The 16,473-nt window shown below is 37.6% G+C and overlaps 1 protein-coding gene across 3 annotated transcripts in view; it reads left to right on the top strand.

Moving 5' to 3' along the window:
- Nucleotides 1-16,473, top strand: part of PTPRR (protein tyrosine phosphatase receptor type R) — a 231,363-nt gene that overhangs the window by 116,726 nt on the left and 98,164 nt on the right. For 2 of the 3 annotated variants that reach the window (XM_069490087.1, XM_069490088.1), the window contains 3 exons: nt 4,325-4,438; nt 7,096-7,251; nt 13,609-13,719. In XM_069490087.1, coding sequence (XP_069346188.1) covers nt 4,325-4,438; nt 7,096-7,251; nt 13,609-13,719 — 381 coding nt within the window. Of the gene's footprint in view, nt 1-4,324; nt 4,439-7,095; nt 7,252-13,150; nt 13,329-13,608; nt 13,720-16,473 lie in introns of those variants that run through there. The other variant, XM_069490089.1, reaches the window with a different exon arrangement.

Here is a 16,473-nt window from a genome sequence, read left to right as displayed (position 1 = left end):
TTCCAAAGTTACAAGCCTCAAGTTAATCACGGCCCTGGGAATTGAATTCTCAAGCGCACACACAACCCCCTTGACTCTCAGTTCCAAATGCTGCCCCTGGAGATCAGAGGCAGCGCCTGCCGGCTTACCCTGCCTGACAAACACTGCTGGTGAGCCAAGAGCCAGCAGTTCCTCAGCAGTGTTTGAGGGAACTGAGGAATCCATCATTGGTTTTGCAAAAGAGGAGTAGACAGAGTCTCTTACCGTGTTCCATCTCTGATGGCAGCCTCTACAGCCGGCAGAGCTGAAAGCAGGCTACCAGATGAGAAGAATTTTCTAGTTCTCAGAGCCACCAGGTGAGCTGAGTTTTTCTAATCTCCTAGGTCTTCCAGGTGGATGCATAAGTAGTCCTTAAAAGTATAATGCTATTTTCCTCATCACTGCATTTCCAAATCCTACTCATGCTTCAAGGTTGAGTTCAAGTCTTACTTTCTACATTAAACTATGTTTTTATACATTGGATACCTTTTTAGGCTATAGAAAAGTACAGAGAATAATATAGCAAACACATATATCATTAGATAATTTTTATTTAATAAAAAAATATTACTCTGTGGAAGAAGAAAGTCACATTCTATTGAAAGAAGTCACTTTCCTCAGGTCCAGTAGAATTGTTTTCTGTGACATGCTGGGAAGTGAATCTGGAGCAGAAAGGTCTTGTTCAACTTGTGCCTGGATTCATCTACCTCTTCTGTCAGCTCACCCAGACTTCACCATTGCCCTCACCCATGATAAGCCCCACATGCCAACCACCTCTGGAATAGGATCCACATTTGATGGACCTCCCCAGCCTCCCAAACAGCTCTCCAACTGGGGATGAATAACCCGGTGACCTAGTTGAACTTCTAATTTGTATTGACTCAGAGCCTGAAAGAAACAGAGGAGAATGTGCAAAATTATTGGGGGTTTTGGTCAATTCTCTGGCTCTTTCCTCAGAATTCTGACTTTCTCCTTGCTATGGGTTGAATTGTGTCCCCCAAAAATTCATATGTTGAAGTTCTAACCTCCCAGTACCTAAAAAATGAGACTTTGTTTGGAAATAGAGTTGTTGGAGGTATAACTAGTTGAGATGAGGTCATAGTGAAGGAAGGCGGGCTTCCAATCCAATAGGACTGGTGCCCTTATAAAAAGGGAAAATTTAGACACAGACTCTCACAGACGGAGGTGATATGAAGACACAGAGAGAAGGCAGCCATGTGATGACAGATGCAAAGACTGGAGCCATTGCTGCAATCTGCAAACTAAGGAATACCAAGAATTCCTGCAAACTCCAAAAGCTAGAAGACGCAAGGAAATACACTCCCCGATAGATTTAAGAGGGAGCATGGCCTTGCCAATGCTTTGATTCAGACTCTAGAAATGTGAGACAATAAATTTCTGCTGTTTTAAGTGAAAAAAAGGTAAAATAAAAATTAAAAGTATCACTGATGATATCAACACAGCTTTTCTACCTACCCCCAACATAATTTTTTGCCCCTCCCCAGAAGCAAGTTGTTGCCTACAGTTGGGCTGTTAGGTAGAGTTCTTCAATGATTCTGCCCTTTTCTGGATCTTAATTTTTTGCAAGGAGTCCACTTCCAGCCCCTAGAGCTCTTACCTCCATGCAATCCTTAAAAGGCCCTAAGGCAGAAATGCAACCTGAGGCTTTAATTGGACCCACTGCCTTGACTAGGAACCATTACACATCTTTTGACCTAGCCTCCCTCTGATTCCTGTAGCATTGAGCACTTGATTTAGTTTCCAGTCTCTTATTTTGTACCAACTTAAAGGACAAAATAGAGCAGGTATTATTTCCTAGCAAGACTATAAATTCCCAAAGCAGTATCATTCTCCTTTTAAAGCAAGCTGAGAGAAGTCCCTCTAAGAGTTCCTACACTATAATAGATTCCACTTGTAAGCCAATCTCTTTATCAGAGAAGTGTGTACTTAGAAGTGTGCCTCACATGTGGAGAAAGGGGAACCCGCGTACCTCTTGGTGGGAATGTAAATTAGTCCAACCACTATGGAGAACAGTATGGAGGTTTGTCAAAAAACTACAAATAGAACTACCATATGAACCAGCAATCCCATTACTGGGTATGTACCCAGAGGAGGGGAATTCAGATATCTGCACTACCATGTTTATTGCAGCACTATTCACAATAGCCAAGATTTGGAATCAACCTAAGTGTCCATCAACAGATGAGTAGATAAAGAAATTGTGGTACATGTACACAATGGAATATTATATAGCCACAAAAAGAATGAAATCCTGCCTTTTGCAACATGGATGGAATGGGAGAACATTATGTTAAGTGAAAGAAGCCAAGCACAGAAGGACAAATCTCACATGTTCTCACTCATATGTAGGAGTTAAATATTAAAAACCACTGATCTCATGGAGACAGAGAGTATAGGTTACCAGAGGCTGGGAAGGGTAGCAGAGAGCAGGGGATAAAGTGGGGAATGGTTAATGGGTGCAAAAATATAGTTAGATAGAATAAACAATATTTGATAGCACAACAAAGTGTAATCAACAATAAGAGTATACTTTAAAATAACCAAAAGAGTGGAATTGGAATGTTCCTAACACAAAGAAATAATAAATGCCTGAGGTGATGGATAGCCCAATTATCCTGATTTGATTAATTCACATTGTATGTCTGTATCAAAACATCACATATACACTATAACGATATACAGCTACTATGTACCCATAATAATTAAAAATTTTAAAAAACAAGAAAAAAAAAAGCATGCCTTGCTTCGTAGAATAGGTGATACTGCAGCCATCCAATAGTTTTTGATAGCCTAGAATAGTCAAATTAGTGAATTAAACATTGTAAGAATAAAAGAAATGCATAAGATTTGGTTTACCTTGCAAGTATCTATCTCAAATGATTGTATCTTTTAAAATACGTGATAATTTACTTCATGGCTTAAGTGTAGTAATAGTACTCATGGTTTAAATTAAGGCTGTATTACTTATATTGCAATTTGATTTGTACATAAGCAATTTTTTAATATTTAGATTTTTTTCCAAAGCAAACCTGAAAGGTAAGAGTATTTGCCCAAACAGCTGAATAAGGAACATTGACTTTAGACCAACTCATCAGTACCACTGGCTTCTTCACCAGAGATTGAAAATGCAGCATCGCACCTCATTCTTTTGCCTTGCACTGGCAGCAGATTACTATATAAAGAAACTGCCAAGACAGGCCTTATGGAATTCACACAGCATCTTTCTCTCTGTGACTGTGTGTGAACACAAATTAAAGACGGATAACTGAATATACTTGGCCACAGATTCCATTCTGTCATCTGGACCTAAACTAAAGCAAAATAAATCAAGGCACGTCTCAATGAAATTCTTTATGAATTGACCATTCATTTGTGTTTTTTATTACAACTAGACAAATTGCATTATCATATAATACACCATCTTTTTAACTAATACTATTTAAAATTTCACATAAAGCCAGGCACAGTGGCCAATGGCCATAATCCCAGCACTTTGAGAGGCCAAGGTGGGAGGATTGCTTGAGGTCAGGAGTTTGAGACCAACCTGAGCAACATAGAAAAACTGTATCTACAAAAAGTAAAAAAAAAAAAAAAAAATGGCTAATGGTGACATGAGCCTGTAGTCCCTACAACTCAGGAGGTCGAAGCAGGAGGATCGCTGAGCCCAGGAGTTTGAGATTAGAGTGAGCTATAATCACATCACTGCTCTCCAGCCTGGGTGACAGAGCGAGACCCTGTCTTTAAAAATTAAAAAAATAGGCCGGGCGTGGTGGCTCACGCCTGTAATCCTAGCACTCTGGGAGGCCGAGGTGGGCGGATCGTTTGAGCTCAGGAGTTCGAGACCAGCCTGAGCAAGAGCGAGACCCCATCTCTACTAAAAATAGAAAGAAATTATATGGACAACTAAAAATATATATAGAAAAAATTAGCGGGGCATGGTGGTGCATGCCTGTAGTCCCAGCTACTCGGGAGGCTGAGACAGGAGGATCGCTTGAGCTCAGGAGTTTGAGGTTGCTGTGAGCTAGGCTGACGCCACGGCACTCACTCTAGCCTGGGCAACAGAGTGAGACTCTGTCTCAAAAAAAAAAATAAATAAATAAAATAAAATAAAATTTCACATAAAATGTCTCTATAATTTTATTTCTATCAAAAATAAAACAAAGCACCATGAGTGCGAACTTACCAGAGTCACAGAAATTGTTGTGGTCAATCATTAGTCAAGAACTGAATGTCCTAAACTGAACACTTACTATAACTTGGATTTCTTTTTGTCTTTATTTTCCAGACACTACAAATGGATGTAAACAAGCTGAACATAACCTTGCTTCGGATATTCCGCCAAGGAGTGGCTGCAGCCTTAGGACTCTTACCCCAGCAAGTGCACATCAATCGCCTCATTGTAAGATGCCTACATTTCATAATCCCCAAATCCAAGCTGTGTTCTTTATTACTGAAGGGTTCATGCTATAGTTCTATGGCTGGGGAGCCAAATCTGGCATACCACCTTTTTTGGTAAACTTTTTTGTAAAGTTTTATGAAACAAGCCACATCCATTCATTTACACATTGCCAATGGCTGCTTTTATGCTACAATGGCAGAGTTGAGTAGTTGCAAGGGATTGTTTGGCCCCTGAAGCCTAAACTCGTTACTACCTGGCCCTTTATAGGAAAAGCTTGTCAACTCTGTCATAGTTCAAGGCTAACTACTCTGATAGGTATGAAGGGGCCCGAAATAGTAATACTTGCCTTACCAACCTGATACTACTCCCAAAATATTCTTCATTAGAGTGAAACCTTCGGTGTCAGGGAAGGCACTGTTTCCAGACAGTATCTATTAAAACCCCTTCAAGTATATCCACAGAATTATGGACATTTCATGTACAAGGCAGAGGATTTTGAATAAAGAAGAACTGCCCCTTGAGAACTGCAGCCCAGATGGAATGCAGGAACTGATAGTCTAGAAAAGCCAAGAGAAAACTAGGATGGGCATCTGAGTGGGGATGACATAAATGCAAAGGATCTGTTGTACAGGACCCACTCTAAACCTGTCAGTCACCTATATCCATTCTTTCCTGGCTTTTCGGCTTTCCACAGTGTTTGGGAACCCGGAAGTCATCCAAATACATATTCCCATCTGCACTATGGGGTTGTGTGTGAAAAAATTTTTTAAAAAATCAGATGATTTTCTCTTTGTAAAAATCTGATCATCTAAGTTACATGTGAAAAGGGACTTTGGAATCACTGTACAGTTTTAACATTGTTCTCCATTTCCACTGCAATGGGAGGACATGCAAGCCCTGTGCATTCTCTCTGCCTTAAATTGCTGTGCTCTTGCAGGACCTCAGCCTCCTACTGCACCAACCTCTGCACTCCCAGCTATGGAGAGAATCAGTTTTTGTTTTGGTTTGAGGTTTCTGTTTCTTTTCATTTTTCTGTGTTTGGAGGGTGAGTTGTTTCATTCCCCATAAAACCTTTTATTCTGTGAGACAACAATGTTCTAGAACTAAATAAGTTTTTTTTTTTTTTAATTTTAACTCAGTACCCCAGAAGAGGAAATATAGCCCTCCCTAATACCCTGAGAGAGTAAAGCAGGTTACTTGTACCCACAGCACACCCTGCTCAAGTTGAGAAGATTTAGGTGTTATTAATGTCTTGGATCTAGATGTAAATTTTTAATATAAACTTATTTATACATGTATCTTAGATATCCTTTTATGCACATAGATTTAATGAGCCTAATAGCTGTTTGCAGGAATGAATGAAGGATCTGCCACACCCAGGGAGGGATATGCATATCCATGGAGAATGTTAGTAGCGTTGTTAAATAATAATAAGTGTTAGTAGCACAGTTACAATAATAGGTAGAGTTACAATACCTGAGGCAGGAGAGCACAGTGGTTAAGTGCTAAGAGCGTGTGTTTTGGAGAAGGACAGACCGGTACTCCACTTCTGGCGTGGCCATGTTTCAGCTGTGTGACTGTGGGCAAACCACTTGCATTTCAATTGTGAAATAGAGATAACCCTAATACCTATCTCCTGGGGGGTGTTTTGAGCATGAAATGAGATAACAGATTAAGGCACAGAGCAGCATGTCAGGCACAAAACAACTGCTCTGTTCCTACTATTGTTATTAGATCATAAACTATTTAAATTATTATAAACGTGTTTCACATCAGTATTTAGTCATTGAGGATTGTTCCCTGCAAACACGGAAACATTTTTTCAGTAGTACACTGATACTCCATTTTATACCTGGCTGAAAGTCTGATAAATTGTGTTAAAAGAAAATTTTCCAGCAGGAGAGAACTCCACATGTCAGAAAGAAAAAACTAACAATTTCCTTCTACAAGTGCATTGTATAAGTTGTGAAAGAGAATATTATCAATGGCAATGTCATTTTTATCTGGTGTTTTATGTGTGTATGTATGTAGCATATCAGCCTATCATTTATGGTAAGAAATCCCCTGTCTCCATTTCAGCTAATGAGGTGACACTAACAGGAAAGGTGTCAGGATATCACTACACAATTTATGCATCTCTACCAAAGGATAGATTTTGAAAGTGTGGCATAATTGAGGTGCAGAACAGAATCAGGGAAGGGATTTCAAAGCTCACCTAGCACCAGCTTCCTTAGCTTGTCCAACCTTCACATTAATACCAGTTATTAAAAAAATAGAGAAGATGGAGGTATCTAATATGTAACCTTACTATTACAGCAAGTTTTATTGAATTCATTTAATTTTAAAATGCTTCTTTAAACATAACTACTCAGGGAGCATCTAAACAATATATTTCAAAAAATTATAATATCAAATGGAAAATAAACCAGCATCCAGTGAAATATAAAATTATAAATCTTGGAGTGCCAACTCATTGAAAGAAGGCCACTTAAAAATTTTAGATGTTGCACTGCAAATGTTAAGTCTGCTGGAGAATAACTAATGAACGTGATCTCCAAGGTGCCTTTTACAATTCTAGGATTCTGATTTTCTTTAATGTTTCTAAAGGAAGTTGTTCAAAATGTCTATAACGCATACAAATAATCTGCTTTTACTAGGGAAAGAAGAACAGTGTTGAACTATTTGTGTCTCCCATAAACCGAAAAACAGGAATTTCTGATGCTCTGCCATCTGAAGAAGTGCTGCGTTCACTTAATATCAATGTTTTGCATCAAAGTTTATCCCAGTTTGGAATTACAGAAGTCTCCCCTGAGGTATGTTGTTGCATGAAATATTTCATTTAAAAATTTGCACAGTTAGCATGATATGGTAATTTGACCCCAAGAGGCTTTGAGATGAAACCTATTTATTATATGTTATTTGATAAGGAAAATCTCCCTACGGGTCAGAATCCCCTGATCTTCACATTGTATATATATGTTTATTTCTTACAGAATTTCATTTTCATATTAAAGTTTTGCTTTTTGATGCTTTCTTCTCCAAATCTTTATGGCCTTATAACTTATTTTGACTTATCCAGTAAATTTTCAAGAAGAAAGACCATTTTGGTATATTTGTCAATTGATTGCTTACAACTGAAGTGTCAAAAAAAAAAAATAGCTGAGCGTGGTGGTGTGGCCTATAGCCCCAGCTACCCGGGAGGCTGAGGCAGGAGGATCACCTCAGCCCAGGAGTTTGAGGCTGCAGTGAGCTACGATGATGCCACTGCACTCTAGCTGGGGCAACAGAGCAAGACTCCATCTCAAAAAAAAAAAAAAAAAACAAAAGCAAACAAACAAAAACAAACTTCAAATCTTTTCTCAACAAGTGCACCCCTCCTCATTGCCTTCTTTGATAAAATATTCACCAGCTATTCACCTTTTCCCACAACTTTGTAATTAATTTGAAATGTGATTTTTCTTTAGCTGAAGAAACAAGTCTTAACAACTATGGATATTTTCTTCATAGTATTTTCCAAATTTGGCACATTTTAAAAATTTCCTCTACCACCTCCACCATCTCGCTCCTGAGTGAATTTAGTTCCCTTTCCACTTCTCCTACTCCATCCCACTCTAACAAGCTTGCTGGAAGGATTATCATCCTAAATATATGTAACTCAATTCAGAGTCATGGAATTAGACCTCGAGGGAACATATTCGAACATTTTATGGATACAGAAAGTAAGGCCCATGGAAATTAAGTGACTCCCACAAGGTGATTAAACAAGAGAGGTATAAAGCAACACTTGAAATCTAGATATCTTGATTCCTAGTCTATTCTCCTTTCAAGTAAATTACTCTGCCTCTCATTGCAGCAAATATCACAGGTGTGGCATAAAAAGCTTTGCTATAATAGATTGAGTTTGAATCCCAAAGCCAACATGTAGGATGTGTGTGACCTTGGGCAGTCCATTTAATCTCGGTGAGATTGTCTTCAGAGAGTCAACATTTCTGAGCCTCGCTTTCTTCATATCCAAAATGGGTATAGTCCTCATCTTATAGACTTGAAATATGAATTAATTTTTTTAATATGTGTGGAATTCCTCACATAGAATAGGTCCCAAACAAATGTAATTTAAATGCAGGATGGATTGGCAGACTGAGAATGTATTTTATCATTGGACTGTGACTGTTGCTACAGCCCCTAATTGGTCTTTTGCTCCCCTCCCAGTTCCCCTCGGCCTGACACACCCAATGTATTTCCTCTCTTGCCACCAGGGTAATCGTTTTCAACATAAATCTGGCCATGCCCTCCTAATTTCATGATTCTTTGGTTTCCAAGGTACTATAGAATGAAATCTAGATCTCTTTATGGTATATGGTCCTTTGTATGCTGGATTTTATAACTGTTGGACAATACTTTCCTAGTTTATGTTTCAGCAATTCTAAACTTAATAGATACCATGATACCTCCATACTCTCTCCTCCCTCCATGTTTTTGTATATGCTGATCCTCCTACACATCTTTCATTTTTCAAGATCACCGTACTGTATAGCAAAGCCTTCCCTTGTGCCCCCTCAGCTGTGGGTGCTAATTGCTTTGTGTTCCCCTTGAGCTCAGAACAAAAACCCTTTAACCCATGTTGGTCTTCAAGTTCATCTCTACACTGTGGGTTCCTTGAAAGCATGTGACATGTCATTTTATCTGTGTCTTCTTTGCCTTCATTTAGTGCTTGGCATACAATGGGCACACAGTAAAAAAAATGAGACGACAAATAGCCAAGCACTATACTAGATAGTACCCAAAGCCAGAAAAATAAATAAATAAACCAATAAACAAGAAAACAAACAGATAATATAATTCTTGCTTTCAATGAATCTATGCTCTAACAGAGCAAATAAGATACAAACAAATAACAAGACTGTAGGATTATGATAAAGTTACTATACTGTACCACGAGAGCCTTGAAGAGACCCACCCCCACCGCCCGCCCCACCTTTTGCTTCAGAGAGGTCAGCAGGGGCTTAACCATCCAGACCCCACCCCAGCCCTGCCCGTCTGAATCTAAAGCAGCTCCCCCTTTATGCCAAACCAAAGCCCTATTAGCCCACAATAGACCACAAGGTCTGTACTCTACTGGAACAATGGTAGTCAGAATGTGACAGTTTCTCATAAAATTGTTGGAATCTAGAAATGTAGAATCTAGAAATATACATTACAAGAATAGAATATAAGGAGCATTTCATCAAGGACAAATGGATTGTCTGAACTTTTTGTTCAGGCACTCCTAGAAAGGGGCCAAACATCACCCTTTGACCTTTGATTTTTGACTGGAAGCTCTAATGCAGAAACAGGGAAACGCTGTCCGTAGTGAGCAGCACACCAGCGAGGCGCTATGCGGTACAGATACAGCCTAAAGGAACACTGCAGAATCATGTCTTGATAAAGCTGGTTAAGGGCATTCTGTGAGTTTCCCCACGTCTTTATTCATCTTTTTTGTGGTTAACGTTTTATAACAACTTATGCCTCAACCCATTCTTTCACATTTTAATCTTAAAATTATAACATGCTATGGTAACATGTTCATTAACAGAAAAAAAGGATTGTTGGTATTTTGGCTTTTCATCCCCTACATGGGTTACAGAACATTGTGAATGATGTCTCAAAGCATCTCTTCCTAAATGTATGTTAATTACTTTCACAGAAGGATATGTCTTTTGTTGTTGCTGTTTCTTTAGATGCTTGATTTTTTTTAATTGAAAATGACTCTTGAGAAACAAAGAAAAATAGCAAATGGAAAATTACTTCTGTTTAACCACCTATTTTTGTTTCTAATCTAAGTTGCTTGAGAGAAAAGCCATTATTTCTTTTATATATTTTTATATGGTACCTAGATCATTGTAGGTACTCAAGTGTTATTTTATTATAAGATGCTTATAAAGATAAAACTAGACCTCCTCTTGTCTAATATGTAAAATCCCAGGGAAATAAAATTAAGTTCATTATTTTAATTTACATTTATAAATGTTTTTACAAAATGAATTAAATATCTATAGAAACAATAAATTCTGTGTTGATACTGGAAAAAAATGATTTAGGAAATTTTTTGTTGTTCACTTGCAAATCATTTTCATAGGTCTTATATTTCAAAGAAGGAAGTTACCGTCTATAAATAATAGACCCGTATGCTGACTGATACATTCATGGAATATTTACAAAGAGAAAAACCCTAACATATAAATATATACCATAATGCATGACTTTGGTGGTTGTCCCTTCAAACTAGGAACACTAGCCAGCAGTCTATTCTAAAGACTTATAGCCCTAGCCATATAGTTCTGAGGAGATATACAATCTACGTTAACATGCATTAGATCATTCAGACCAATTGTTCACCTTGTGTATGATACAGTGTAAGTTTGGCATTTGTCCAACAAAGCCATGTTGTTATAGGATACATTTCATTTGTTCGCCTAAGTCAATCAAATTAACCATATAATTTATAACATTTCCACTTCATTCTTATTCTGCGAGGGCTTCATCTCTCCTAAAGAGATATATCTCCAAAAGCCTCTCTATCTCCTAGCATTCAGGATCTCCCCCAGAATTTGGGTTCAAAATTGGTTAAAGAAAGAGAGAAACAGAGAAAGAGAGGAAAGAGAGAAAGAGAGAGAGAGAGAAAGAAGGAAGGAAGAAAGGAAGGAAGGAAGAAGAATGCACTTATAATGCAACAATTCTTTAACAGGATATAGAGAAGCTATCGTTATCTATACAGGAAACTGCCCAAATTTTAAATAATAAAACAAAATGAAACCCATCAGTTTCTTTCACTGCAACTAAGTTAAAGGGCAAAGTGATGTAGCTATGAAATAAGACACAAAGACAATACAGTGGCATTAGCTTGACCTGATCACAAAGCCTCTGAATTATTGAACACTCAGCCTCCTGACAAAATATAAAAAGCATCGGGTTAACCCTATGCAAAGGTTAGATTGAAGATTCTTATGAGTTATAGTCTTTTGATTTGTGGGATCTTAACTACAAACTTTTCTATTTACTACCCTGCCCTTATCAGGTTCTTTAGATCTCTGTACAAATATAGTAGTGCGCAGCAGGAGCGGCATGACTCAGAAAGAAATCTATTTACCAAGAAAGTGCAGTGACTAAGTTCTAGGAGTTCAAAACATGTGTCTTTCTAACTAGGAGTGGGGGATGGGAGGGTGGGAGGTTAATTCTTTCATCATCTCTGCTTCAGTTAAAAAAGAAAACAGAACAGGTTTGTCTTGAGCAGAAAGGAACATGTTGATATTACAGGAGTTGCAGAACTACAGCAAGAAAAAAAAAAGAAGTGAACCAAATCAGGTTAGGAACACAAAATCTCTTTCCACCCACCTAACCACCCCTTTTTATCCAAATTTTACATGAGCTTAAGCTCAGATCCTTATACTTAAATTTGACAAATTTATGCTGCCTACTTGAAGGCTTAACTAGTTTGCTTTTATAGCAAACAATGGATGCTATTTAGTTGCCTGCAAAAAAAAAAATTTCATTTCCATATTTATACCTGATTTCTACAAGAATTTTCTTTTCTATTAGTTTCCAGCTATGTTTATAGAGATATCGAAACAAAAAATGATCTCACTGAGGTCAAAGAGATAAAAGATCATTTTTCTCTTGAACTCCAAATTTCCTTTCCGTCAGAATACTTGGTTTGTAATCATTTCATCAATCGAGTACTTTCAGATTCTCCATCAATTTACTATTTACATATTTTAAAAGTATATTCTAAATCATTTCTTGTATCTATGTATCTGTCTATGTCTTAGAAAGTAAGCCAGATATTATGGTGAGCACATCAGTGTTTTACAAGTAAAGGAAATAGACACTTGACCACTGTAAGAAATTAGTAAGAGTCTTCCTCCAAATAATTTTTGCAATCACAATTGAACTCAAAGATCTTTTTCTGTTCTGCTTTGCTCATCTCCCCACCAAAACATTCTTGAGTTCTAAGATGAAAGTTTTCATAAAACATTTTTCAAGGAAAATGTTTATTTTTGTCTGATTTATAAATGTTGGATGTGTTTTATTTTTCTCAGGCTTAAAAAATAAGTTAGTAGTGATTGCAAAATTCAGACACCTACAAGACATGTTTTACTCACGGCTTTCTTAATCATTGGAGACAACATCCAAGGACAGATACATACCCTCAGTAAAGAGAATAAAAAGGCAGCCTTCAAAAAAGTGGATTTTGAATGAGTGGAGAGCATTTGATTTGACTTAGCTTTTTTATGTTTTTCCTAATCCAGGACCATTTGGTTTCAAGTTAAAGTTTCATTAACTATAAATCTATACTGTCACTATATTATAAAACAATTTTATTTTAAGACTTGAATTTAATCAATGTGCTTTTTTAAAAAAATAGATTAAATAAAATTAAGAGACTCATCACATTTTATTCCTGCTTCTTCTCTACTCTTCCACCCTCAGAGTAGTGAACAAAAGTGATAAAAATAAAAACAAATCTGTTCATTTTACCTTTTATTACCAAATAATTCTGAACTTTTGGCTGTTCTCTGTTACTTAAAAAAATATACACCACTCTAACGATTTATGTGGTTGAGATGGTACTTTAGTAAGATTTTGACAAAGTAGATTCCATTTTAAAAGAAAAAAAGATGTGACAATTGGGGGGAAGAAAAGAAAGAAATGATTCTGGCATTGTTGCTGTTTACTAATGCATCATGAGCTTTTGTTTGCACCTGTTTCACTTTTGTTTAAAAGTAAAGAGCAGTACTACAACACGTAATCCGGGGTGTTGATGTTGTGGGAGGGGACTTAAAACAGTAAGGCAAGCTTCAGGAACAATTTCCTCGGCACGAAACAGAACAGAACTCTCTTACCTATGAACCAGGTAGTTTCCAAGAGAGACGGTGAGGGACGTTTAGGAAGCCTGGGACCTGAGGGTGCCAGGCACGTTTGTTCCTGTCCAGGCGACTAAATAATCTCTTGATGCACGAGGATGGCAGTCTGTTGTCTTAGAGCAGTTTGAGAAGCAGCTCTGGCAGCGGGGGGTGTAGGTGTGTTCCACTACACTGAATGGAATAAAGCTAAAAATATGTTTAGTGTCTGATAAGAACGCCAGTTTCCTCAAGCTCTCATTTAACGTCGGACTTTCTGTTTTGCTTTTAAAGAAAAATGTTTTACAAGGGCAACATGAAGCGGACAAAATCTGGAGCAAAGAAGGATTTTACGCTGTTGTCATTTTTCTCAGCATCTTTGTTATTATAGTAACGTGTTTGATGGTAAGTTTGCTTCTTTGTATATATTATCCTTTGCTGAGGCCACTGCTTGATATGATTGGATGCATTGCCAAATGAGTGCTAAAAATGACTGGGAGCAGAAGCAAGACTATGATCCTGTGAGGTTGGGAATGTTTCCTATCTGACAGCAGAGTGATTGCTAAAGGAAAGCCTTTGGAGGGAGGGATGCTGACCTGCACAATAAGGCTGTAAGTGCAATGAAGTTTTTAGTAACTTGATCAACCCTGAGGATGAAGCTTTAGAAAGTGATTTACTGAGGTCACTGAAGCCCTCAAAGTCATTATAGTCTCATGGGCACACCATGGGCTTACTTTATTTCTCCTTTTATATCATCTTTATGGAACTCAGGAAAAATTTAAAAAAGGAAGTATGTCTTTGGGACAAGATTACTCCCTAAGGAATGGTGATTTCCTTATTTTTAAAAGGCCTTGAAATCATTCTATGAAAAGGAGGTGATTATAACCTCAAAGGCTAAATTAGTTAGATACTGGCTAATTTTTTAGGTGGATGAATAATATAAAAGTATAAATGTATGCCCTGCAATAGCTCTAGCAGTAACATCATGTAGCCCTTAAAAGCATATTTCTAGTTGAAAAAAGAATTAGAACCCAAAATAAACCTGTCCCACTAAATTAGGCAGTGCTCTTTGGTATTGAATGAGTTAACGGTTTATCTTTCAAGTAGAATGATAAGATTTTTCTATTCTTTTGAAAATTTTATGATGTCTTATAATTGAAATTCACAAATAGATTTTATTTTCTCTTTTTTCCTGGATGCTATGTTCTTTTTAATTTTGCACATTTAAAAAATGCTTCTTCCTTAGTTTTTAAAAGCCCCCTAAAAAGACATCATGCTACTTATTCTATCCACAATCAATAGTGTTACAAAGTGTTTTATTGGATTTTTGTTCATTTGTGCTCCCCCTGCTGGGAAAAGGTTTCTGTTAGAAAGATTAGGGCTTAGTCTGGAAAAACCGAGGCTGCATAAGTCTCAATTTGAAGGATGTAAAACATGTAAGACCTTAAACAGGATAAAAACGGACGTTTCCTAGAGTCCAAAATATAGGAAGTAGCAAAAACATCCTAAAGCTTCCATCATAAGGAACTCAGAGGAATCTCCCATGGGTCAGGCATTAAGAAAGAAAATTTCTAAAAATTGTGACTCAGTAAACAAAGAATAATTTAAGCATTGAGTAAGAAAATAGATTTTTATATTTTAGGTGGTGGAGATTAAGGAAAAAGAATTTTAATGAGAAAAGGTTGGAGGTTTTATGGAAATTGTGGTAGAAACTTCTGGGCGTTTCTTACTGTTTTAAAGAGTGTGCTTTCTTGTTATGGTTAATTACACTTTAAAATATGTGGCTCTTCTTTCCTTAATACAGGAAATCTCAAGTGCTGTTCTCTCTCCTGTCATTCACAATTAGGGTGTTTTTCTGCTTCACAGATGAAAAAGGACGGAAGGAGGGGGAGAATAGAAAGGGGTAGGGATTGATAAAAACGTAGATTGCTCAGGGGATAATGTATATGATAAGAGCAAAGGCAAAGATAAAAGGGGAAAGTGAGAAGCAGATTCATGTGCATCCTTTGAGTACTAAAGGGCAGAGAAGGAAAGAGCAGAACCTGCTATGAACCTATGAACGTATAAAGTATGTTTCAGATTCTGCATTTCTCACCCAGGGAGTGGCCGTGTATCCAACATGACTACATGAATCCCTACATTGATCCTCCTGTGGTCTCATGTGTCAAAAGGACCTATAGTAGCCCCACCCTCAACCACCTGGGGGCCATGGGGCCACTCTTCCTTTCCCAATATTTGCAAAACACTAACATAAAAATCAGAAACCTAGGTAATTCCACTCCAGAGTTATTAGAACAAATCTAGAAAGGAACATTCCAAAAACACAGGTAATTGCTCTCTGTTGGGTTAGTCTGTAGATTCATTCAATCAACCAGTTCCTGCAGAATACTCACCGCGGGACTGATTGTTGTTGGCACTGTGGGCAAAGGAGAAAACAAGACAGACAAGGCCCTTGTTCTCTCGAAGTCTTTACTCTCAGCAGAGGCACAGACAATAATGAAGTTAATCTTTTAAAAAATCAAATAGTGAACATACTGTGTGATTCCAACTATATGACGTTCTGGAAAAGGCAAAACTATAGAGACAGGGAAATGATCAGTGGTTGCCAGAGGTTGGGGAGGGAGGGGATGATTAGGTGGCAGACGACAGATTTTAGGGCAGCAAAACTGTTCTGTATTCTATAATAGTGAGTACATGACCTTATGGATTCGTCAAAACCCATAGGATGTATAACAGGAAGAGCGAGCCCTAATCTACACTATGGATTTTAGTTAATAGTAATACATCAACATTGGTTCCTCAATTGTAATAAATGTATCACACTAATGCAAGATGTTAATAATAGGGGTAGGGGAGGGGGTACATGGGAACTCAGTACTTTCTGCTTAGTTTTTCTGTAGAACTAAAACTGCTCTAAAAAATAATAATTTATTATTTTTTAAAAGATGAAATAGCGATAAGTGCCATGAAGAAGATAATAGTGACTGAGACATTTGAGACCTGTGAATGAAAACACGTGGCAAAAGGACCTCCCAGGCAGAGGGCACAGTGGGTGCAATGGCCATAAGCTTAGCCTGTTCAGGTTCAAGGGGAAGGAAGGGTGGAAACTGAGAGATTTAAACAGAATCTAGATGTGATCTGATGTAGGTGTTAAAAGAT

Source organism: Eulemur rufifrons, chromosome 16 (assembly GCF_041146395.1).
Source record: "Eulemur rufifrons isolate Redbay chromosome 16, OSU_ERuf_1, whole genome shotgun sequence".
NCBI lineage: Eukaryota > Metazoa > Chordata > Mammalia > Primates > Lemuridae > Eulemur > Eulemur rufifrons.
This window is presented reverse-complemented; position numbering and strand designations above follow the sequence as displayed.